Source organism: Odocoileus virginianus, chromosome 17 (assembly GCF_023699985.2).
Source record: "Odocoileus virginianus isolate 20LAN1187 ecotype Illinois chromosome 17, Ovbor_1.2, whole genome shotgun sequence".
NCBI classification, from domain to species: domain Eukaryota; kingdom Metazoa; phylum Chordata; class Mammalia; order Artiodactyla; family Cervidae; genus Odocoileus; species Odocoileus virginianus.
This window is the reverse complement of record NC_069690.1, coordinates 8,534,723-8,561,024: the sequence shown is the minus strand read 5'-3', so window position 1 is coordinate 8,561,024 and position 26,302 is coordinate 8,534,723. Positions and strand designations below refer to the sequence as shown.

Sequence of the window (26,302 nt, the reverse complement as noted above, 5' to 3'; positions counted from 1 at the left end):
TCCTAGTAATATCTGGCTTTTTTAACCACTGGAATTGTTAAAATTATGTAATTCAGAAAAAATCAACCCTTATATTTTTATTTGAACTAGAATTCTATCCATTATTTTAATTTTTTATTTCCCTGTGTAAAATTTAATGCCTTAAAATGCACATGATATAATAAAATATTTCTCTTATACCTTTATGAACTTGTGACATTTTAAAAATCCATGGTCAGTAATGGATAAAAAGGGAAGCATTTTGATGAATTTTTGCAATTGTTAGGCTAATTTACTTCAAAGATTACAGAATAAGATTATTTAGTAATTTTACTAGTGTATTCAGAATATGAGAAATGTGGACCAAAAATGTTGCCACCTGTAAATAAAGACGCCTTAAAAATATTCCACAAGTGGAGTTCTAGTAAAATTAAAGTATTAGGTTTTAGGAAGAAAGATTAGGGAAATATCATGATACATTGAAGAGGACGTACTTTGCAGTTTGTTGATTGCCTCTGTCACTATCAGCTTTGTGAACTTTCAGCACATTTTTTAACACCCCTGAGCTTTAATTTCCTTATTTTTGTAAAGTAATGTTAATATCTCATTCAGTTGTTTGGATTAAATGAGGCAGTACATGTAAAGGGCCTTGGTCTGTGCCTGGAATATGTTAGGTGGTCAGTAAATGTCATACTGTCTTTAATCCAAAGTTGTGATGTTAGAACTGATTCTCATTCGTTCTGGAGATTCTCTCTCTGGAAAAGAGGAGACTCAACCAATTATTAAGGCTGCATCTGTAAGTATGGGGACTTCCCTGGTAGCTCAGCTGGTAAAGAATTGGCCTGCGATGCAGGAGACCCCAGTTTGATTCCTGAGGCGGGAAGATCCGCTGGAGAAGGGATAGGCTACCCACTCCAGTATTCTTGGGCTTCCCTGGCGGCTCAGCTGGTAAAGAATCCTCCTGGAGTGTGGGAGACTTGGGTTTGATCCCTGAGTTGGGAAGATCAGTGAAGATCTCCTGGAGAAGGGAATGGCTACCCACTCCAGTATTCTGGCCTGGAGAATTCCAGGGACTATTCCATGAGGTCACAAAGAGTCACACATGACTGAATGACTTTAACTTCACTGTAAGTATGACTATACCAATACAAAGAATTCTCAGTCTTTTCATGGTATCCTAACTATAAAGAGGAAGTTTGGAAAAAATGTATTTCCTTAACTAAAATGATTAGCTATTTGTATACTGATTGCTTACTGTATGTCAGTGTTGTTCTTAGTAGGTACTGTTACTATTCCTATTCTATTAATAGTAGGATACAGAAGTGGAGCCCAAAGGGATTGACCTTATTCCAGTTTATGTTCTTGTTGTTTAGTCACCAAGTCGTGTCTGACTCTTTTTCAACCCCATGGACTGACTGTAGCCTGCCAGGCTCTGCTGTTCTTGGGATTTCCCAGGCAAGAATACTGGAATACTGTTGCCGTTTGTTTCTCCAGGGTGTCTTCTTGACCCAGGGATGGAACCTGCATTGGCAGGCAGGTTCTTTACCACTGAGCCAACAGGAAAGCCTCAGGTTTATATAACTAGGCTCCAAAGGCAGACCGTCTAGCTCTAGGTCTGAGTTCCTAACCACTTGGCTAAATGATTAAAACACTTTTTTCCATAGATTTCACTGGATGCATTGTATATACAGTAGGAGTGTTTGGAGAGTTTTTATACTTATTTTATACTTAAAAACACACCTTCCTCCAAATGTTTGTTGCTATTAAAATGATTGGAATAATTATTTTAGAATTCTGAATATGTTCTGATGTTTTCAATAAAAGGAAATTACTACTTTCAGTAAGAATAAACATTTGGTTAGAAACGTAGCAAAATACTTAGGTGCTAAAGGATTCATTTATAAAAGCAGAAATGACCCTTTTAAGTGACTTTTAATATTGCTTTATTACTGTTTGTTTTCAACAAATAATGGCACCTCATTGGACTAAATATATTATATTGCACCCACAAAGGAAAACTTTTGCAAGTTTTTGCTCCAGGTTGAAAGAGAGGAGCGCCTCGAAGGCTGCAGATTTCTGTGTGTTGACGGCTTCTCTGTGTGGCTTTGTTGCAGCCGTGCTGCAGTGCTGCTCGCCTTCCACGCACATGGACGCGCTCAGTAGCTGTGTCAGCCCCACCGCCTCCTCCTACGCACACTGCAACTACTTTCAGGTAAGAGGCTGGGAGCCGGGGACATTCTCTGCATCAGGAATAGTACGGTTGGCCAGCTGACCACGCACTTTCAGCGTGTAAGTTTATCTTCATGAGTAGCCAGAGGTAAGCTGTGGATTATGGCCTCAGTTTTTCTCAATTCTAAAAAAAAAAAAAAGAGTTGATGTAAATGATGTCTGAGGATTCTTCCAGGCCTACACTTCTGGGCCTACTATTAGGCACTAGCCACATGTAGGCTATTTAAATTGAAATTAATTAGAATTAAATAAAATTTAAAAATTATTCCTTAGTCACTAACCACATTTCAGATGCTTAATAGTTTCGTATTCCTAGGGGCTACCAATTATATAGCGCAGAGAACATTTTCATCATTGCTGACAGTTAGTTGAAACAATGTTGTTCAACTAACTGTCAGCGGTGGTAAAACTGAATACAGTGGTAAAATAATTCATTTTTCCAGGTAAGCTCTAAAAGTATATAAATCACCAAATGACAGATCCTTCCAAGATAGCACAGATAATTACTTTTTTTTTTTAAGGAGAAAGGGAAAATGATGTAAAAAATGAGAAAGCCCCCGTGTTGTAAACACCACACTTCAATCATTTTCTCATTATTTATTAGGAAGAAATTTCTTTGATTTAAATGTTGTAAACTACCAGTTTTAGAATAAAATTAAATCCTGTTTGTATTTTTATGTTGCAGTTGCTTAAAGATTGGAATTATTTTCCTTTGATATCATGTAATCACAATAGCTTCCATTCTTAAAAAATACCTTACTAGTGGCATTCCAGTACTCAAAAGAGCATTCCCTTTTTCTTTTTTTTAGTTTAGAAAATATACATTGGAAGTCAAATTATAATCAGATTGTTGTTTGGAGAATACAGAATCTGGTCAAGAGGACTTAGATGGACATATTTAATGCAGATATCATTAAGCATGTTAGTAGAGCTGTTTCATTTTCACTGGAAGGACATGTCTGTCTCACAAATTAGATGCTCTTATCTGTAGACTTAGGCATTCTCTCCCCTGGGTCATACTAGAGATACTCTGTTGGTGTTTCTTGATTATATTTATGTTTTAAATAAGTCATTTAAAACATCTTTAAAGACTTTTTCTTACTGCAAAGGCAATACATGTTGATTATAGGAAAACAGAGATAAGTAGGCATAAACCTTATATTTTAAAAAGTTTTTTTAAATTATGTATTTATTTATTTTGGGGTGTGCTGGACCCTCACTGCTTTGCGCTGACTTCCTCTACTGTGACGAGTGGGGGCTACTCTTCCGTACGGTTCACGGGCTTCCCGTCGCCCTGCTTTCTCCCGTCGCGGAGCACAGGCGCTGTGCTCGTGGCCTTCGGGAGCTGCAGCGCTTGGGCTCAGCAGTCGTGCATGCGGGCTTCAGTTGCCATGCAACATGGGAAACCTCCCTGGACCAGGGATAGAACCCGTGTCCCCTGAACGGGCAGGTGGAGTCGTACCTACTGCATCACCAGGGAAGTCGGACATAAAATTTTTAAATGGAAAAAAGGGAAGTATTTCAGATGCCATTCTGGAAATAATTGCAGTTAAGTTTTGTTGGATTGTAGATGTGGTGACTGTGCATGAATGGTTCGTATATTGTAATGGTTAAGAGCAAGAATTCTGGAGTCAGGCAAACCTAGGCTTGAAACCTGGCTCTGTTAGTTATTTCATTGTGACTTTGAATAAATTATAAAGTTTCTCTGAACTTTAGTTCCACTATTTGGAAATGGAGATTATCACATTTCATTGACCTCTTACGAGGATTAAATGAAATAATGTACAGAAAGCACTTTGTGTATGCCTGGCATGTAGTAACAACTCAATAAATGGTGTACAGCTCTAGTACAGTAGCTTGATGTTTAAGCCATTTAGATTTGCATTATTTGGCATTAGTGGCCTTCGAATTATTCATGCAGTCTTTGTAGTGTGTTTGGCGACATTGACTCACTACCTATTTTATTTCATAACTCTTCTGTATCTTATGTTATAACCTGATACAGTCAACAAACAATTATTGAATACCTGTTCTGTGCAAAACTCTGCATTTGGCAACAACTCAATACATATTTTATTTAATCATTACTCTTCAGTATTCTGTGTTCATAGCTTGACGTTGTTTATCATCAGATGTAATTGTGCATAGTACTATGTATAAGAGAATACATCTTGAAGATATCAGTCTAAAAGTGACAGCTATTTTAATCTATTGTTTTAGTATTAAAATAATCTCAACAAAGAACATTCGATATTCCATCCATTTTTTCCCCAGATTATTTGGAACAGAATATCAGTATCTCCCCCTGAATCTATTGAAGCATTGGTGGACTTGTGAGCAGCCTGTGTTTATTTCCTTACTACATTCCTAAAACAGTGTATATTTTTGTCTGTCAACCTTTCTGAAAGAATTTGATACATAGACATCTTATCAGCAAATAGATATTTGGATACTATAGCTTGTTTTTGATTTTGTGTACTTTAACCTTGAGAATTATTGGTCCATTCCAATAATAAAACTTAGCATAGTGGTTGACATACAATAATTGGTGTGCTAATGCTAACAATAGAGTTAAAGGTACCACTGCCGAAAACTTGACTGGCATTCAAGTTTTCTTAGTGAACTTCAAGTTTAATTTGTTTATGTTTAGCATTCAACAGCATAAGTGTTTTTGCTTTCCTCCTTAATCTCATATTTGATTTTCTATCCAAAGAATCCTATTTTCTCTTTTCCCAGAATCCTCCAATGCAGTCTTCCTATCCAGTTGAATTTCTGCCTTCTAATTGGCCTTGCAGTGCTACTGATGAAAATAAAAAGACAGAAGTAAACCTAGAGGCTGTTTTTCAGATAGTAGATGAGTTGCATTCCTCCCCTAAATTGGAGATGGTCAAGGTGGAGCCTGTTGAGAATCAGTGCTCAACATCCCAGTCTAATAGAGGCCAACATATCCTAGCTAATTCAAACAACAGCAATCCATCTTCCACAAGTCAGGCTAGCCAGCTGGAGCCACTTACTCCTGTAGGCTCAGATATTACGTCTTTTGTGGTCGGAACAGAACAGGCAATTACCTGCTCTCTACCACAGTCACCTGAGTACATCTATACCATCCACCCAGCTCAGCCTGTTGAAAATACTACAATGCAAGAGTCTGCAATCAACCAGCAAGCTCACGTCAAACTGAAGGAGCAGCTGAGTCATAACCCATCGCCACCTTCAGTAGTGTTTGTGCAGGAGGGGCTGCCATTCAGCACACAGCAGGTAAGAGGCAAAGAAAAATTCCTAATAATGTTCAGAGGTACCTGGTGCTTCTTGCTAAGGACTGTTGTAGTGGGGACTTTGTCCCGGTTTTATTTGGGTTTAATACGAGTTCATTATGCTTTCCGGAAGGATCATGTCCCAGTGGTTCTGCACAAAGCATTTCAGAAAGAAGTAACCTTTCTGGCATGCTCTCATTATGTTATGGTTTGAATGAGCACTGTGGTATAAGACTTAGCAATATTTCCATGTTAAAAACATCCTCTGAGTTTCACTTCCAAACTTAATATGAATGGACTAGGTGTGCCTGCCTGATTAAATTCCACTTCTCAGATGAATGGTTTATCTCATAGATAACATCAGGACTTTCCTGGCCATTTGTAGCATGGAGGTAAGGAGATGGTTGGAAGTATTTTCATACTTTCTTACAGCATTATTGGATTCTAATTTGACTTGAGAGCATACTGTGTGTGAATTTCCTTGCTAATATTCTCATTCCTAAAGTAGAATTCTGACTCTGGTTTGAGATATATATTCCGAAAGTAGAGACTAATCCTTTATCACTGCTAGCTTATGACCAGAAAATGAATAAACTCGCATTCTAAAATATAAAAGTATATCCAAATTAAAATCACTTTTGTGATTAAGTATTTTTTTCTCAATCCTAGCCTGATATATATGTATTTCATTTTGGATTTTTTTCTTTAATGGAGTTGAAAATGTCTTCATTTTTAGAGCTTTACAAGATAATTTTTTGGCAGTTGCGTGTGTATTTTGGCCATATCACGTGGCTTGTGGGATTTTAGTTCCCTAAGCAGGGATTGAACCTGGGCACTCAGGAGTGAGATAACCTCTGGACAGTGAGTGAAGCCCCCTGGGCCGTTTTTTCTTAAGGCATTCTTTTCTGGCTAACTTAAGAGCCAAATGTCTTAAGGTTTCTATCAACTCATTGTCCTTTTTGAGCCCAAACATTGAGACCCAGTGTACTATGTATTAAAATAATATTATAAATTCAGACCAGAGATAGGCCTTTTGTGTTTCAAATACGCCTGTGAAAAGATCATGAAATGTGTCTTTATTCCTTCATAGTCACATCCAAAATATTAGATTTCATACCTTAAAATTGCATTCACATAGTTTCTTTAAAAAAATTTGGATATCACAGCTTTTGAAAGCTCTATTTTGAACTTCTAGCCCTACTTTATTATATAGTTTTATTTTAAAATAAATTCATTATTATATAGAATATTTCAGAAATTGGTCAACTTGACAAAGGGATTAGGTATTCTGAAGAAAACATAGGAACTCCAAGAAAGAAATTTATGTATCATAAGCAAGGCAGATCTAGATTTTATAGGGGCTGAAGCTTATACAATTTTGAGAGCCTTATTAAGACAAAGAAAACAAAATTAGTAGAATAAGGTATTCACAGCCCCTCTGACATCATCCAACAGGATCATACCTATGGCCATTCCAGTATCACCAAGAGGGGAAATCTGATGGAAGAGATGTTAGAATGGGAAAAGATAGTGGTGTTAACCAGTTATAAATTGTGTGTGTGAATTTTTATTTAAAAAATGAAGCTTTGTGGTGAATCTTCCTCTGGTCATAGGTAAATATTTTAGCTGCATAGACATTTCAGTGGTTTCTGTATGGGGAAATATACATCTTACTACCAAAGATTCAGGTTAGCTTAACAAAATTGGGTAGTGTCATTCATAAGGATTAAAAAGCTTTAACGATCATGTTTGTTGGATCATTTTTCTATAATAGAACTCCTCTGATGAAATATCTTAATTTTTAGTAGCTGTTTGGGGGTAATTTGAAATAATGAGTGGGTTTAATATTTTAGGTGGATGCCAGTATAAAATGCCAGACCAATCCACCTGAGAATATCTTGCCTTCAGAACAAATGGGATTCCTTATTTCCGAAATGGGGCCTGCTAGCAAGCCTAATAAAGACATGGGTTTATCCACTCCAGCCAGATACAGAGAGCGAAGAAGCAACTCACAGCAAGGAAAGTCCCCTGGTAAGGACTGATGTGCTCTGGAGCGCTTGTGGTAGAGTCACAGTGTGGAATTAATTTCTGAGTGGTCTTCAGTTATTATTCATAGTTACACTTATCACATTGCTGCTTAATATATCTGTGATTTTAACTCTTTTCTTAATTATCCCTGTAAAGTTAAGTCCACATTATATTTCAGTATTGCATGTAAAAATATGAGCTTTTGCAAAGAGAACATAGTGAATAAAAGCAAAACAATTTGGATTATTTAACTAGGAGAATGCACGGATGAAAGGCGGTTTAATAACTGCTTCAGATGCCAAAGACTTTGTAATTACAGGAGTACTTGTTCTTTTATTAGCAGAGTATAGTACAAAAGGGCATGTTCTTAAATTGTGGCAAGAAAAAATTAGATGGACATTAAAGATATTACCCTGAGCATGTTATAAAGTGTAACTGTGTATCAGTGGGATTTTTCTTGTGGTTTGTAGGAACCCAGAGCTGGTGATTATTTTAGTACAGTGGGTGTCACTCTTTCTAGGGGCATGGACAGAATCTTTTTAAAGAAAATAGTGACATTTAATAAAATATGTTTCTTGTATGATATGATCCAAACCAAATCATCAAAGTTTTCAGTAGACAGTGTGAATATTATTAAATTATATGCATGTCAGATGCGTGCAATTCAGTGAATTAAGCAGTCAGGTCAAACAGTCATGTCAACCTATAAAAATTGGAAGAATCTTGGGAACTTGTGGAGAATTTTCCCCAAAAGTAAGCTAATAGTAATATGATCGAGGTGTTGTTTAGACTCGGGGTTCTTTTTGCAGAGTGCCATTTAGACCATGTCTTCCTGTTCATACTGTATGCGCTGTTTGCTGAATGCAGGGTAGGCAAGGCATGAGCTAAGAGGTTGGAAGAGAACTCGAGGAGCTGTAGGAACTGCAGCTGTTTGTTCTCTCCTGGCTGGTACAGCGGCTGTAGCAGCAGACATAACATAACCTGCCTCAAGGGCTTTCCAGCTGGAACTTACGTATGCTTACAGAACACAAGTAGCCCGTGGCCAAGCAAGTACCTCATGACACACATGCTCGGTGCTATCCAGCTCTTTGCAACCCGATGGACTGTATACTGGAGTGGGTAGCCTTTCCCTTCTCCAGGGACCTTCCCAACCCAGGGATTGAACCCAGGTCTCCCGCATTGCAGGCTGATTCTTTACCAGCTGAGCCACAAGGGAAGCCTTGTAAATGATCTCAGTTACATAATCATTATTCACAAAACGTGGGGCAAGAGAGAGAGAGGGCGTGAGGAGAGAGAGCCTGACCACCACCATCTTGGCTTATTTGCTCTTTCCCTACTGACCAAAATCTATCTGGACCACTCATCTTATTTGGTAAACTTAACTTGTACAGTTGCTTTTGTTTGAGTATATGATCCAATCTGTAATCAGAGATTAAGATTTCTTACCACTGAAGATGTTCAAAACAATGGCATAAACTTTAAAGGCAATTTAGAAAAGGACAGTAGTGAATATTCACTGCATACTCATTTTTATGCCATACTACAAACTTGATGAAAGTGGTATTGTCATCTCCTTGAAAGATCAGGAAACTTAAGCTTGGAGAGGATAAGGAACTTGTTCAAGATCACATTAATTTAGCCAATACTCTGCTCACAGTCCTTCTGTTGACTGTGCCCTTTGATGCACAGAAGTTTTTAAGTTTGACATTGTCCCATGTGTCTATTTTTGCTTTGGTTGCCTGTGCTGTTGGTGTCGTATCCAAGAAATCATTGCCAAGCCTAGTGTCATACAGTTTTTCCACTGTGTTTTCTTTCAGATGTTTTATAGTTTTAGGTGTTATATTTAGGTCTTTAATCCATTTTGAGTTAATATTTGTAGATGATGTAAGACAAGGTTCCACTTGATTCTCTTGCATATGGACATCTAGTTTTCCCAGCACCATTTGTTGCAGAGAGCTTTCCCCATTGAGTGTTTTTGGCATCCTTGTTCAAGGTGATTGACCATATGTTTGAGGATTTATTTCAGGTCTCTATTCCAGTTCATTGGTCTGTTTTTCTGTGTTTATGCCAGTACCATATGATCTCTGTTTAACTATTCAGTTCTGCTGTTGTAGCTCAAAAGCAATCATAGATAATACATAAGTGAATGGTTGTGGCTATATTTCAGTAAAACTTTGTTTACAAAAAACAGGTGCTGGGCCCAGTTTGACCTAGAGATTGTAATTTGCCAAGCCCTGAGTTAGACTAACAGCTTATTTCTGAACAACAGCAATGGAAGCCAGAAAGGAGTAGAGTCATATTTTCAGTATACTAAAAGAAATATGCACTCCTGGAAATCTCTACCCAGCAAAAAGATTCTTCAGTGATGAAGGCAAAAATGAAGACATTTTCAGATAAACACAAAATCAAGAGCATGCACCACAGCAGATAAATATTAAAGAAAGTTCTGCAGGGTGTTCTTCAGGCAGAAGAAAGCATGGAGACATATTGTAGTTCCCAGGATAATCACCAACTTAATAGAAACAATCCAAAAAAAAAGGGGGGGGGGGAGGAAAGGAGGAAGAAAGAAATGCAAAATAAGGAAAAGAGAAAACAAATAATAAAGTGATTGACCCTGATTCAACCAATACAACTATTATATACTTAAATAGTCTTAAAATGTCAGAGGCAGAGATTGCTAGAGTAGATTAAAGGGGAAAGTCCTGCTGTAGGCTGACTACAGGAGACATGTATTGAAAGTAAGTGGATAGAAAAAGAACAAGCAAATAGGAAGTACAAGGTGGCTATTATGATTATTCTTAAACATCAGGTAAAACAGACCTTAAGACCTAGAGTGTTAAAAAGAGGGCCACTTCATAATGATGAACAATTTATCAGCGAGGTATGACAAAGAATGTTCAAACTACCACATACTTGTGCTCATTTCACATGCTAACAAGGTAATGCTCCGAATCCTTCAAGCCGAGGCTTCAACAGTACATGAACCAAGAACTTCCAGGTGTTCAAGCTGGCTTTAGAAAAGGCAGAGGAACCAGAGATCAAATTGCCAACGTCCGCTGAATCATAGAAAAAGCAAGTGAATTCCAGAAAAACATCTTCTTACTCATTGACTATGCTATAGACTTTGTGTGAATCACAACAAACTGTGGAAAATACTTAAAGATATGGGAATATCAGACCACCTGAACTGTCCCATGAGAAACCTGTATGCAGGTCAAGAAGCAGTAGTTAGAGGTGGACTTGGAACAATGGACTGGTTCCAAATTGGGAAAGGAGTAAATCAAGGCTGTATATTGTCACACTGCTTTTTTAACTTAAAGGAAGAGTACATCATGCGAAATGCCAGCCTGGATGCATCCCAAGCTATAATTAAGATTGCTGGGAAAAATATCAGTAACCTTATATATGCAGATGATACCTAATAGCAGAAAGTGAAGAGGAAATAAAGAGCTTCTTGATGAAGGTGAAAGAGGAGAGTGAAAAAGCTGGCTTAAAACTCAACATTCAAAAAACTAAGATCATGGTATCTGGTCCCATCACTTCATGGCAAATAGATGGGGAAACAATGGAAACAGTGACAGACTTTTCTTGGGCTCCAAAATCACTATGCACAGTGACTACAGCCATAAAATTAAAAGACGCTTGCTCCTTGGAAGAAAAGCTATGACAAACTAGATGGTATATTAAAGAGCAGAGACATCCCTTTGCCGACAAAGGTCCGTATCATCAAAGCTATAATTTTTCCAGTAATCATATACAGATGTGAGAGTTGGACTATAGAGAAGGCTAATTGCTGAAGAATTGATGTTTTCGAACTGTGGTACTGGAGAAGACTCTTGAGAGTCCCTTGGACTGCAAGGAGATCAAACCAGTTAATCCTAAAGGAAATCAACCCTGAATATTCACTGGAAGGACTGATGCTGAAGCTGAAACTCCAAAACTTTGGCCCCCTGATAAGAAGAGCCGACTCATTTGAAAAGACCTTACTCCTACACTTTGATGCAAAGAGCCAACTCAGTGGAAAAGACCCTGCTGCTGGGAAAGATTGAGGGCATGAGGACAAGGGGATGATAGAGGATGAGATGGTTAGATGGCATCTTTGACTCAATGGACATGAGTTTGAGCAGACTCTGGGAGATAGTGAAGGACAGAGAAGCCTGGTGTGCTGCAGTCCATGAGGTCAAAGAGTCGGACTCCACTAAGTGACTGAAAAACAACATCAATTATAAATGTGTTTTGTGTAATAATAGAGCTTCAAAATACAAGAAACAAAATAACAAAAATTAAAGAAACAGACAATTCCTCAATGTACTAGGATGTTTTAATACTTTTATATAAGCAGCTGATAGAATAACTAGACAAAATATCAGTTAAAGACATAGAAGATATGAACAATGTAATCACCTTGATCTAACTGGCATTTTTGGAACACTGAGCATCCAGTGCTTGCAGAATATATACATTGTTCTCAAGTGCGTATAGTACATTTACCAGATAGGTCATTCACTGGGCCATAAGACAAGTCTCAATACATTTAAAAGAATTGAAGTCATACAAAGTGTTTTTTCTGAATACAGCAGATTAAATTAGAAATAAATAACAAAGAAATTAGGAAAAGATCAAATATCTGGAAATAAACATACTTCTAAATAATTTGTGACTCAAAGACAAAATCACAAGAAAAATTAGAAAATATTTTTAACTGACTGACAATCAAAATACAATATCTGAGTTTGTGGGATGCAGCTGAAGCAGTGTTAGAATCAAACATACAGCTTTAAAGGCTAATAGAAAATAAGTAAGACTTAAAACCAATGACCTGAGGTTTTACTTTATATGAAACTATAAAGAGAAGAGGAAAATAAACTCAAAGTAAATGTTAAAAATAAAAGCAGAGGGAATTCCCTGATGGTCCAGTGGTTAGTACTCAGAACTTTGGACTTTCCACCTCCAAGGGTGTGGATTCTATCCCTAGTCCAAGATCCCTAGAACTAAGATCCCACAAGCCATGCAACACAGCCAAAAATAAGTAAATAAAAGTAGAAGTCAGTGTTATAGAAGACAGACAATTGAAAAGACTAACAGATATAAAGCTAGCTCTTTGAAAAGTTTGTCAATTTTGACAAACTCCTAGCTAGACTGATCCCCTGAGATCATATACAGAACACAAATCATAACTATTAAGAATGAAAAAGAGACTAATACCTCAGAATCTATGAATGGTAAAAGGATAATAAGAGAATACCATGGAGAGTCTTATGTCAGTGAACACAGCTACATAAATGGAATAGACACATTTCTTAAAAAATACAACTTGCCAGAATTCACACAAGAAGATCCAATGATAGCCCTACATCTTTTAAAGAAGTTGGTTACCAAACATTTTCCTCACAAGAAGAAAGGAAATCACAGACTTGTAATCCACATGAATGTATGTGCAAAAATAATTAACAAAATATTAGTAAGTTGACTCCAACAATGTGTAAAAATGATGATGGACAAACCAAGGAGAGTTTGGATCAGGAATGCAAGACTTGATTGCATTTCAGATGTTAAACACTGTTATTCATCATATTAACAATAAAGGAGAAAAACGATAGTTTCAGTAGACCCAAGGAAAGCACTGGACAGACGTCAGCACGCTTTAGTAATAAAATCTCTCAACAACATAGGGGTAGGGGAATCTTTTTCAAACTGATAGAGAAACATCTATAAAATATGTATAAAAAGGATCATGATCAATAGTGAAATACTAAGCTGTTTTCCCCTGAGACAGGGAACAAGGCAAGGATGCCCACTTGTACCACTCGTGTTCAGTATTGTACCCGTGGACCTTGCCATTGCAATAGGCAATAAAAGGAAATAAAAGATGTAAAGATGGGAAAGGAAGAAGTGAAACTGTATTTGCAGATGATATGACTACTTATGTTAAAAATCTGGGGAATGTAGCAAAACTACTGGAACAAATAAATGAATCAGCAAGGTTATGTGTTGCTTAGCAGGACATATAGTTAATATGCAAATATAGTTCCTTCTTTATAAATTAGCACACAATTGAAAAATGAAATTTAAAAAAATCAGACAGTTAAAATAGGACCAAAATCAAAAGATACCTAGGTATAAACTGAACAAAAGATGTCTAAGACCTCGACACTGAAAGCTACAAATTTTGCTGAAAGGAATTTATAAATATTAATAAAAGAAATTAACTTAAATAGAAAGGTGTGCCATGTTCATGGATAATAATACCCAATATTGTTAAAGTGACAGTTCTCCCCAAATTGATCTATAAATTCAATGCAATCCTAATCAGAATTCTAGTAGACATTTTTTTCTTTAATGACAAGCTGATTCTAAAATTTAAAAGAAAATTCTAAGGACACAGATTAACCAAAACAAGTTTTAAAAATAAAAAGTTGGAGGAGGCTTTACCAGACTTACCATCCTGAATCATCAGGATGATCAAAAAAGCAAGAGTTCCAGAAAAACATCTATTTCTGCTTTATTGACTACGCCAAAGCCTTTGACTGTGTGGATCACATCAAACTGTGGAAAATTCTTAGATGGGAATACCAGACCACCTTACCTGCCTCCTTAGAAATCTGTATGCAGGTCAAGAAATAACAGACCTGGACACAAAACAGACTGGTTCCAAATAGTACATCTAGGCTGTATATTGTCATCCTGATTATTTAACTTGTATGCAGAGTACATCATGCGAAATGCCTGTCTGGATGAAGCACAAGCTGGAATCAAGATTGCCAGGAGAAATATCAGTAACCTCAGATATGCAGATGATACCACCCTTATGGCAGAAAGCAAAGAAGAACCAAAGAGCCTCTTGATGAAAGAGGAGAGTAAAAAGTTGGCTTAAAACTCAACATTCAGAAAACTAAGATCATGGCATCTGGTTCCATCACTTCATGGCAAGTAGATGGGGAAACAGTGGAAACAGTGAGAGACTTTATTCTTTTGGGCTCCAGAATCACTGCAGATGGTGACTGCAGCCATGAAATTAAAAGATGCTTACTCCTTGGAAGAAAAGCTATGGCCAACCTAGACAGCATGTTAAAAAGCAGAGACATTACTTTGCCGACAAAGGTCCATCTAGTCAAAGCTGTGGTTTTTCCAGTAGTCATGTATGGATGTGTGAGTTGGACTGTAAAACCGAGCGCCGAAGAATTGATGCTTGTGAACTGTGGTGTTGGAGAAGACTCTTGAGAGTCCCTTGGCCTGCAAGCAGATCCAACCAGTCCATCCTAAAGAAAATCAGTCCTGAATATTCATTGGAAGGACCGAGGCTGAAGCTGAAACTCCAGTAGTTTGGCCACCTGATGTGAAGAACTGACTCATTGGAAAAGACCCTGATGCTGGGAAAGATCGAAGGCAGGCGGAGAAGGGGACAACAGAGGATGAGATGGTTGGATGACATCTCTGACTCGATGGACATGAGTTTGAGTAAACTGTGAGAGTTGGTAATGGACAGGGAAACCTGGTGTCTTGCAGTCCATGGTGTCACAAAGAGTCAGACATGACTGAGTGATTGAACTGAGCTGAACTGAGGACTTACCATAAAGCCATAATAATCAAAATAGTTTGGTATTGGTAAAAAGGGAGGCAATGAGATGAATGAAACAAAAAAGAAAGTCCAGAAATAGATCCACACCTATGTGGTCAATTGACTTTCAACAAAGGTGCTAAGGCAATGCAATGGAGAAAGGAAAGTGTTTCCAACAAAAATTAACATTTACCCATACCTCACACCTCACATAAAAATTAACTAAAAAAAAAAAGGGAATAAAAAAGAAATTAAACATAATTTACAGACCTAAATTTAAAACCTACAACTATAAAACTTCTTAGAAAAAAAAAGACAAGCTTTGCTCCTCTGGGCAAAAATTTCTTAGGACACAAAATATATGATCAATAAAGAAAAAAGTGATGAATTGGATTTCATCAAAATTTAAAACTTTTGCTCTTTGAAAGATATCTTTCAGAAAATGAAAAGGCAGGCCAAAGACTAGCAGAAAATATTGACCACACATATATCAAAACAAAGAAGTATCTAGAATGTGAAAAGAACTCTTCCAATGCAATTGAAAGTTGAGGAGACAACAGGAGGAGACATTTTTCAGAAGAAGATATACAAATGGCGAGTAAGCACATGAATAGATGTTTAATCATCAGAGAAGTCAGATTAAAACTACAATGAGAGAGACTTTCTTGGTGGTCTAATCACTAAGACTCCAAGCTCCTACTGCAGGGGGCCCAGGTTTGACCCCTGGTCAAGTTGTGGTCAATACCACAACTAAGAGTTTGAATGCCACCCCTAAAGATCCAGCATGCTGCAGTGAAGATTGAAGATCCATTTTGCTGTAACTAAGACCTGGCACAGTCAAATAAATATTAAAAAAAGAAAGAGAAAAACAACAACAACAACACTACAGTGAGATACGGCAGCACACACCAGTTAGAATGGCTAATCTTTTTTAAAAAACATAACCATACCAGGTATTGATGAGGCATCTGGAACTGGGAATTTATAATAGTGTAACCACTTTTGGAAATAGCTTGGCAGTTTCTTAAAAATCAAGTTAAACATATTTCTGCTACCCAACCCAGCCATGATGGGTGGAGAAAGACTATTACACAAATATACTTGGCAGTTTATTTGTAGTAGTTAAACAGCCTTGGACTTCCCTGGGGCTCAGGTGGTAAAGGATTCGCCTGCAGTGCAGGAGACCTGGGTTTGATCCCTGGGTTGGGGATCCCCTGGAGAAGGGCCTGGCAGCCCACTGCACTGTTCTTGCCTGGAGAATCCCCTGGACAGAGGAGCCTGGTGGGCTACAGTCCTTAGAGCCACAGTCAGACGGGACTGAGCAGCCACGCGCGTACTCAGAGGCCCTAGAAACGACTACGAGTGTCCGTTCAGAAGTGACCAGATAGACAAGTCGCAGTGTGCCGTGCTGCCGAATGCTTTTCAGCAGTCAAAAGGAACACATCACTGATATACACAAATCATTATGTTGAAGTGGTGCTGGGGAATACGCATGTCTTTGAAGCAATCCAGTTTTTGTTGCCTGCTTCTGCTAGAGGGGACCTAAAGGGTCTGAGGATTACTTTAGAGGCTGAACAGTCACACATTTTAACAGGCCAGGGCTTTTTATTTCTCTGGCATTTGAATTCTTTCAAAAGAACTTGGAAGACTTTTGTTTCTCTTTGGTGTTCCAAATATGTGTTAGAGATCTCATCTAGGTAGTTTTTAAGCCTGAAAAGTCTGGTATTTGATTTACTGTTTGCACTTTGCCCATCCTCTTCCCTCAACCTAAGGGCACCTGAAAAGATGGGTTTGACTGGGAAGATAACACTCTTGATCTGATTTTCGTCATAGTTAATCAGAAGTACTTGAGAAATGCTTAGAGGTACCTCTTACTACTCTTTCAAGTTGGGATATTAAAGCACACCTCAAATTACTGAACGCTGGTCAGTTGGTGACCAACCACAGGCAGAGGAGTACTTTCTTGCGTCTCTACTTGCATGCCAGCTACCTCTAGCTAGAGTTTATCTTTTCGGGTTTTGCTGAATGTATCAGGAAACAGCCAACACATTGTGAATTTTTTCAGCCTTTCCCCTTCTGGTTACACGCCCATTGGCACGTGGTCTGCTTTCCAGGGTGTCACAGGCAATGATTTTACCAAATGTTTTGACATGGATTACAGAGATCATCAACATTCTAGCCCACTGTGTCTCAGCTACCTGCTGTTTGACTGCTGAGCCAGAATCACATATTTTTATTGGAATTACAAGCAGCACCTCACTTACAGATTCCAAATTCCGTATTAATCCACGTATGAATTAGGCTACTGTAAAAAGCAAAATACCAGTGTCTTAAACAATATAGAAGTTGATTTTCTTCCTCGTGTTACAGTCTGAGAGTAAGCTGTCCAGAGGCGATGTGGCAGCTTCACTTCTCTGCTAGCCCTCAGGTGTTACATGGTTAAAGACGGCTCATCACTCTGCCCTCATCAGCCAGCAGATTGCTGTAAACATCCCTTTCTTTTATGAGCATTATCATTGCTATACCACATCAGTTTGACTAGAACTTGGTCACCTGGTTGAACAGGCTGCAGGGGAGCTTGGAAATATGACCTTCAGCTGGGGGTCATTTGCCTTTTTAAAAGAAGAGTAAATATTAGAAGACAACCAGAAGTCTCTGTTTCATGGACTTTGAGAAAATATTTACAACACAAAATATAAAACATTGTATTCATTATACATAAAAGCTTCTACAAAGAAAAGAAAGCAATCCAGTAAAAAGAAATAAAGTTATATTCGTGTGTAATTCAACTGAAGAGATACAAATGACCAGTAAGTGTAGAGAAGGATGTTGAACCAATTCAGCAAAATCATTAATGAGAGAAATGCAAGTACTAAATCAACCAAAAACATTATTTTTTCAATCTGATTGACAAAACTTGAACTGTTGATAATATTCAGGTTTGACAAAGATGTAGGATACACTGATAATTGGAATGTAAATTTGTAGAGCCTTTTGGAGGGCAGTTTGACATGGTCTGTAAATAACTAAAATACTCATATGCTTTGACTTAGAAACTCTACTCCTAGGAATCTTTCTTACAAAGTTCAGTATAGTGTGTTATTTATAGTAACAAACATTTGGAAAAAAGCATAAATGCCTGACAATGAAGAACTAGACAAACTGATAAATTCATGTAATGAAATACTATGCAATCATTTAACAAAATAAAGTAGGTTGATATGTTTTTACTTGGAAAGATAGTGTTCACAGTATGTTAAGTGAATGAAGCTAGTTACAGTACAATATGTCTAGTACAACCTGCTTTCTAGAATGGGAAATATATATATGCACTGTAAAATTATATTAAAAAGTCTGAAAATGAATAAAACTGATACATGTAACAGTGGTTATCTCTGGGGAAGTAAAATTGGAGGTGTAGAAAGGTATTTTTTACTTTCTAATTTGTGTATGAGTATACATAATGGTGGGATTATGGGGAAATCTACCTTTTTGTATTTTCTAGCTTTATAAAATTGAAAAAAATTTAATATAGTTTAAATACTGTAAAGAGTTTCTTTATAGTATGAATATAAAAGCCTCAAAATGATAGAAGTGATCAATTTAAAAAGTATTTTGAAAAAAAATTTTATATGCCAAATATCAGTACTTTTGAGATTTAGATATGATTGACTCAAGCTAACCTTATCCCACACCAAAAATTCTTTTTCAGGACTTCTGAGAACTTCTAGGGTTTTCAATGGCTTTTAATTTTGAGTTTCTGCTTTTGCAGAAACATTAATTTCTCACCACTTGCTCCTTGCTGGACCACATGTGGAGTCAGCCTTCTTGCTTTGATTGCCCCCTCCACCCCCGCCATCCCACCCACCACTGCTCTGCCTGCAACCCCCAGCAGTTATATAAGGTATTCATATGTGTCGCACACTTTTCTGATTTGGTGGAGTAGAAAAGGTTTGCATTTAAAATATTGCAAATAATTTAAAATGGAACGTGAACTATTCTTTTTAAAAGACCGTCAGTTACTTCACAGTCTTTGGTCCTTGCTTGTCACTGGCCGGTGTGGACTCCTGCCGTGGCATCCTCTTTCCTTGTACTGGCTCCATAGCTTCTCTCCTCTGATATCTTTCTTTGCCCTGTTCTACCAGTGTGTCATAGGCAGAGAAGGTTAGGTGTCTGTTTCCTAACGAGGCCTTGAGACCTCATCTTGCCCAGAGAAAACAGGATATATTGTCAGATATATTCTTCAGCAGACAGTTACCTCCCCAAGAGACTCTGGTGCCTGCTGTTAAAATGATAATTTCCTCTCTTTCCCCTCCATACTGTGGTTGTAAGTGTAACTAATAAGGCAGTTAGCATATTATTTTTCCTAACTCTTACGTCCCCACCCCCTCACCCTCCACCCCACCCCCACCCCGCCTCCATTCCCCAGTAAAGCCTAATTCTTTTTTTGGTCAGTGGTGTTGATAGGTGAGTCTTAATTGACCTTGCCTTCCTGCCGTGAAACAGAGGAGTTGTGAAATGTTGACATTATTATGACATCTAATCACACCTTCATGTTGTTAGGGGCTGGGAGCCAGTGACTTGTGCTTAAACTAGAACATCCTTGCTAAAACGTTGGCTCTAAATATTTATTTTTAAAAATGTATTTATTGGCTGTTGGGTCTCAGTTGCCACCTTCAGGACCCTCAGTCTTCATTGTGTCATGTGGGATCTTTAGTTGGCAGCACATGGGACCTAGTTCCCTGACCAGGGATAAAACCCAGGCCCCCTGCGTTGGTAACAGCCCTGGACCACCAGGGAAGTTCCCAGGAATTAGCTTTTGTACGCAAATTAAGAAGAAATACAATTCATGAGTTTGCAAATTATTCTTCCTTGATAGAACTTAGTCTAACAAACAATTGGGCTATAAGAACATTGGTACATATAAGGTCCTATGGCATTAAAAGATTTTAACCACATTCAGTGTAAGATTTACATACTGTTAGAGGCTGTATAATACAGTCAACAGGAAGAAAGCTTCTGGTATTAGAAAAAAACTAAATTAAAATCTGGATTTTGTTGTTTACTGAGCCTCAGTTTGATCTGTAAAATGAGGATAATAAGAAGACATATGTTTATATAAAACATAACTGACTTAGTATGGTGCCTGGTATATAGAAAATACATGGTAGCAATAGAATTTTAGCAAAATTGTTATTTTCATGCTTATTATTTTGATGTTTATTACTGTCAAGTATTTTTCAAGATGAATGGTCTCATTTTAATTCATGAGAGCTCTTAGTGTTCCTGGCAGCCCTGTAATATTTCCCTAATCAGTACCTTCCCCGTTTTCCAAAGCCACTCTATCATATCTTCTCTGCTCCAACTTCCAACACAACTCCTCTCTTTTCATTCTCAGCTTTGACCTTGTTTCTTATTTTACTGAGAAAATAGAAGCAGCTAGAAGAGAACTTTGATATCTCTCCACCAACAAATCTATCAGTCTACCACTTGTGTGACTCTACACTTTGCCTTTCTTCCTTTTATGATGGGAAAAGGCCAGGCCTTCCATTCGTGTACAGAATCCCCTGTTGTGTACTCACAGACTTAGCCTTACTCTTCAATAATCACGTTTTACCTTTTATATTAGATAATTCCTATTAGTATACAACCATGCCATCACATAGGTTCTGTGTTAAAAGTAATTCCTCACACTTTCTCTTCATTCATATTTTCATCCAGCTACTACATTTTTTCTCTTCCCCCTAGAGAAAAGCTCCTTGAAAGCATATCCTTATCTCAACCAGATTTTCTAATTGGGTTTTCATTCCTGCTCCTCAGCTGAAACTGCTCTTATCAAAGTTTTCTGTTACTGCCGTGGTGCCAAATCCAGTGGTCTGTTCTCCATCCCCTGCACCTCGGCAGCATTGAACCAACAACCTCAACCTTCACTTGGCTTCTGGAATATCACCCCTTCCTGGGTTTTCTTCAGCTTCACTGGCCACTCTGTAGTTTATTTTACTAAATCTTTGTCTGCCCTCACTTCTAAATATTGATGAATCCCAGAGCTCAATTCTTGGACCTCTTTTCTTCTCTCTCTACTCAATTCCTAGGTTATATCAACAAGTCTCATTGCTTTCATAGTGCTGACTCCTAAATTTACATCTTAAGTCTCAATCTTCTCTGAACTCCAAATGTGCATACCTTTTTTCCATGCTCCCTTTTCGTTTGTATGTCCAGGAGTGTCCCAAATACACTGTAGCTCCTTTCCCCAGTTTTACTTACTCCAGTAAATAGTACTTCTAGTTACCTCTAGTCAACCAAAAGTCTCGAGGTCTTCCTTGACTCTCTTCGCTCACATCCCATGATCAGCAATTCTATCAGCTCGATCTCAGTGTAGATCCAGAATCTGACCACTTACCACCTTCACATGCTGCCACCGTGGTTCAAGCTGCTGCATCTCTTGCCTAATCTTTCTTCTTCCACTGTGTGCTCCTACAATTTGATCCTCTTAAAATTATTTCCCTGCTTAAATTTTTCCAGTGGTTTTCTATCATATTTAGATGAAAATCTAAAAATCCTTACTATGATTTTGGTAACTGCTCTGACTTTATCTCCTACCACCTTCCATCTCCCTCATCTGTTCCAGCCACAGTAGCCTCTTCAGTATTCTCTGAACACACCAAGCATGGTCCTGCCTTCCCATTTGGTCTTCTCACTGCCCGAAATTTGTCTTTACCTAGGTATTCACATGGCTTTCTCATTACGTTCAGTTCTCTACTCAAATGCCAGCTCATCGTAGGAACCTTCTTGACTATCCTGTCTGTAATAGGTACCCTATTCCCCATGTCCTGCCCTCCCTCAGTCCCTATTCTTTATTTATCTTTGTTCTTCTTCTATAGTGTTCATCACTGCTTGACATTTTATATTATTTTTCTCTCCCTCTGAAGGTAAGTTCCATGAGGACAAGAATTTTGTTGTGTTCCTCTCCAGCCCCTGCAGGGTTGCCTGTGGCACTCAATGTTTATGCACCATTAGATCTTATTCATATACTTAAAAGATCCTGGGGGGAAAAGTGGTCTTTAAAAAAATTGTGGTAAAATACACAAAACAAAATTCAACATCTTAACTATTTTTTAAGTGGATAGTTCAGTGGCATTCAGCCCTTTCATACTGTTCTGCATCATCTCCACCATCCATCTCCAGAACTCTTCATTTTGTAAAACCGAAACTCTGCTTATAAACAATTCTTGTTTTTCTTCTTACCCGCCAGCACCTGGAAAACCTATCTTACTTTCTGTCTCTATGAACAATCTTTAATTAGCCACCAAAAGATAAGTTTTGAACATCTGAGAAGTCAGTCACCCCATAGGTTGCTTTTAATGAGTACTTTTTAATAACTTCCCTAGGGTCAGTACAGTGCTAGGGACCCTAGGGACACGAAGGTAGTGTCCTCTGAAGTTCTGTTCTGCTGGAACTAAGAACTGCACATGTCTTACTAAAGGTGAACATTCTGTGTCTCGTTATTGTGCTCTGACAGTGAAAACTTGAGATATGTTTGGTTGTGAGTTATTTAATATAGCCATTCCCTGCTTTCCTCTCCTTTTTGTCCCATCATTTCAAACTGATAGGAAAGTATACATTTTTAGGGAAAATTCACATAACATAAACACTTTAAAGTGAAAGGTTCTGTGTCATTTAGGACATCCACAGTGTCGGTGCACTCTCTGTCTGGATCCAAGACTTTGCATTACTCCAAAAGAAAACCCCATTCATTAAGCAACCGCTGTCTGTTCCCTCCTCCCCCAAGCCCGCGGCAACTGCCCATCTGTGTTCTGTCTCTATGGATTTACTTATTCTGGATATTTTGTATAAATGAAATCATAGGATATGTGACATTTTGTGTCTGTTAGGTTGGTACAAGAGTTATTGCAGTTTGGACTATGAATTTTAAATCATTATAACTAGGCTCAGACACATCTTTGTTAATCAAAATAGGAACCATTATAATCAACACATTTTGGCCAGTGAGGAATAAGATTGTTTTATTCCTGGAGTGTAAAAATCCGTGCTTCAGGATTCGACGAACTCTTGGAAAATATTTTCTACCTCCTGCTGAATGTGGAAGTGTTACCTCTGCAAATGTTGTTGAGATGCTTGAAGTGGTAGTTGGTTGGCAAGAGGTCAGGTGAATATGGTGGATGAGGCAAAACTTTGTCGCCCCATTAATTTAACTTTGGAAGCATTGGTTGTGCAATATGCGGTTGGGCATTGTCATGGAGGGGAATTGGGCCCTTTCTGTTGACCAGTGCCAGGTCAGCTGCAGGCATTGCCGTTTTCAGTGCATCTCATTGATTTGCCGAGCATGCTTCTCAGATGTAATGATTTCACTGGGACTCAGGAAGCTGTAGTGGAGCAGGCCAGCAGCAGACCACCACACAGTGACTATGACCCTCTTTTTGGTGCAAGCTTTGGAAAGTGCTTTGGAGCTTCTTCTTGGTCCAGATATTGAGCTGATCATTGCTAGTGGTCGTAAAAATCCACTTTGCATCACACGTCATAATCCAATTGAAAAATGGTTCACTGTTGTTGGGTAGAATAAGAGAAGATGACACTTCAAAATGACAGTTTTTTTGATTTTTGGTCAGCTCATGAGGCACCTACTTAGTGACCTTTTTCACTTTTCCAATGTGCTTCAAATGCCAGATGACCGTAGAATGGTCGACATTGATTTCTTTGGCAACTTCTCATATACTTGTAAGAGGATCCACTCTGATGAAGGCTCTCAGTTGGTCGTTGTCAACTTCCAATGGCTGTCCACTATGCTCCTCAACTTCGAGGCACTCATCTCCTCTGCAGAGCTTCTTGAACCACCACTGCACTGGATGTGTGTTAGCAGTTCCTGAGCCAAATGCATTGTTGGAATTGCAAGCTGTCTCTGCTGCTTTACCACCCATTTTGGATTCAAACAAAAAAATTGCTCAAACTTGCTTTTTGTCTAACATCACTTCTCTAATCTAAAATGAATATAAAATAAACAGCAAGTAATGTCACTAGCAAAAAAACATAAAGTGAGAAATGTGCATTAAAATGATGTATAATATAACCACATTTATTTAAGAATGTATCCCAATATCAAAAGGCAAGGTTCAGCAGTGCAAAACCACAATTACTTTTGCACCAACCTAATAGTTTATTTTACTTATTAGCATGATGTTTTCAAGGTTCATCCACAAGGTAACATGTGTATCAGAACTTCATTCTTTCTTATGGCTAAACAATATTATTAATACATTATATGTATATATATGACAGTTTTTTATCCATTCATCTCCTGATGGGCATTTGGGCTTTTTCTACTTTTTGCTTATTGTGAATAGTGCTGCTATAAACATTGTACATATATTTGAGTATCTTCTTTCAGTCCTTTTGGGGATATACCTAGGAGTGAAATTGCTGGATCATATGGTATTTCTATGATCATATGGAATCAAGATTTCCGGGAGAAATATCAGTAACCTCAGATACGCAGATGACACCACTGTTATGGCAGAAAGCGAAGAAGAATTAAAGAGCATATTGCTGAAAGTGAAAGAGGAGAGTGAAAAAGCTGGCTTAAAACTCAGCGTTCAAAAAATTAAGATCATGGTATCTGGTCCTATCACTTCTTGGCAAGTAGATGGGGAAACAATGGAAACAGTGATAGACTTTATTTTCTTGGGCTTCAAAATCACTGCAGATGGTGATTTCAGTCATGAAATTAAAAGACACTTGCTCCTTGGAAGAAAAGCTATGACCAACCTAGACAGCATATTAAAAAGCAGAGACGTTACTTTGACGACAAAGGTCTGTCTAGTCAAAGCTATGGTTTTTCCAGTAGTCATGTATGGATGTGAGAGTTGGACAATAGAGAAAGCTGAGTGCCAAAAAATTGATGCTTTTGAACTGTGGTGTTAGAGAAGACTCTTGAGAGTCCCTTGGACTGCAAGGAGATCAAACCAGTCAATCCTAAAGAAAATCAACCCTGAATATTCATTGGAAGGACTGATGCTGAAGCCGAAACTGCAGTACTTTGGCCACCTGATGCGAAGAACTGACTCATTGGAAAAGTCCCTGATGCTGGGAAAGATTGAAGGCAGGAGAAGGGGACAACAGAGGATCAGATGGTTGGATGACATGTCCGACTCGGTGGACATGAGTTTGAGTAAACTTTGGGAGTTGGTGATGGACAGGGAAACCTGGTGTGTTGCAGTCCATGGGGTCACAAAGAGTCGGACACAGCTGAGCGACTGAACTGAATTGAATTGATGGTGTTTCTATGTTTAACTATTGAGGAATTGCCAAACTATTTTCCATAATGGCCGAACCGTTTTACATCCCCACCAGCAATGTACCAGAGTCCTCATTTCTCCACATCCTCCCTAACACTTGTTATTTTCCACTTTTTATCATCACTATATAGTCATCCTAAGTAGATGTGGAATGGTATCTATCTTTATTGTAGTTTTAATTCCATTTCCCTCATGATTGATGATGTTAAGCATCTTTTCATGTGCTTGTTGGCCATTTGTAGATCTTCTTTGGAGAAAAGGATATTTTTGACAACTGAATAATAATACTCCATTTGATGAAATATTCCCCTGTTTTGGTTAAATTTCTCTGGATTAAAGCCCTAGTGTGTGCTGTTAGGGCAGCAGTCAGTAAACTGTAGCCTGTGGACCAAGTGTAGCTCACTGCTTGTTTTTATGTGGCCTGCAAGCTAAGCATGTAGCCTACTCTGCATCTCACTTCATTCTGCTGCTATAATAAAAACACCATAGACTAGATGGCTTATTCCCAGGTGGCTCAGTGGAAGAGAATCTACCTGTCGATGCAGGAGATGCAAGTTCAATCCCTGGGTTGGGAAGATCCCCCGGAGTAGGAAAAGGCAACCGAGTCCAGAATTCTTGCCAGGAAAGTCCCATGAACAGAGGAACTTGGTGGGCTACAGGCCATGGGGTCGCAAGGAGCTGGACACGACTGAGCGCACACACCAGGTGGCTTATAAATAACAGTTTGTGTGTGTGTTTTCTCAGTCTCAGAGGCTGGGGAGTCTAAGATCAAGGTGCCAGCAGATTCGGTGTCCGCTGAGAGTCTGCCTCCTGGCTCATAGACTGCCTTCTTGCTGTGTCCTCGTGGCAGAAGGGGCAGAGGAGCCCTCTGGGTCTCTTTTATATAGGACTCTAGTCTCATTCATAGAGTTCCACCATCAGAGCTTAATCACCTCCCCAAAGTC

General features: G+C 38.4%; 1 protein-coding gene and 1 long non-coding RNA gene across 2 annotated transcripts in view; one reads left to right on the top strand and one right to left on the bottom strand.

The window, feature by feature from the left end:
• HSF5 (heat shock transcription factor 5) overlaps window positions 1-26,302 on the top strand; it is a 49,657-nt gene that overhangs the window by 14,690 nt on the left and 8,665 nt on the right. Inside the window, exons 3-5 of the mRNA XM_020908275.2 lie at window positions 2,094-2,191; window positions 4,945-5,466; window positions 7,316-7,493. Of these exons, the coding sequence (XP_020763934.2) occupies window positions 2,094-2,191; window positions 4,945-5,466; window positions 7,316-7,493 (798 nt within the window). The remainder of the gene's footprint in view (window positions 1-2,093; window positions 2,192-4,944; window positions 5,467-7,315; window positions 7,494-26,302) is intronic.
• LOC139038994 (uncharacterized) overlaps window positions 1,899-26,302 on the bottom strand; it is a 37,272-nt gene continuing 12,868 nt past the window's right edge. The window contains exon 2 of the long non-coding RNA XR_011492094.1: window positions 1,899-2,332. This is a non-coding gene — a long non-coding RNA (uncharacterized lncRNA). The remainder of the gene's footprint in view (window positions 2,333-26,302) is intronic.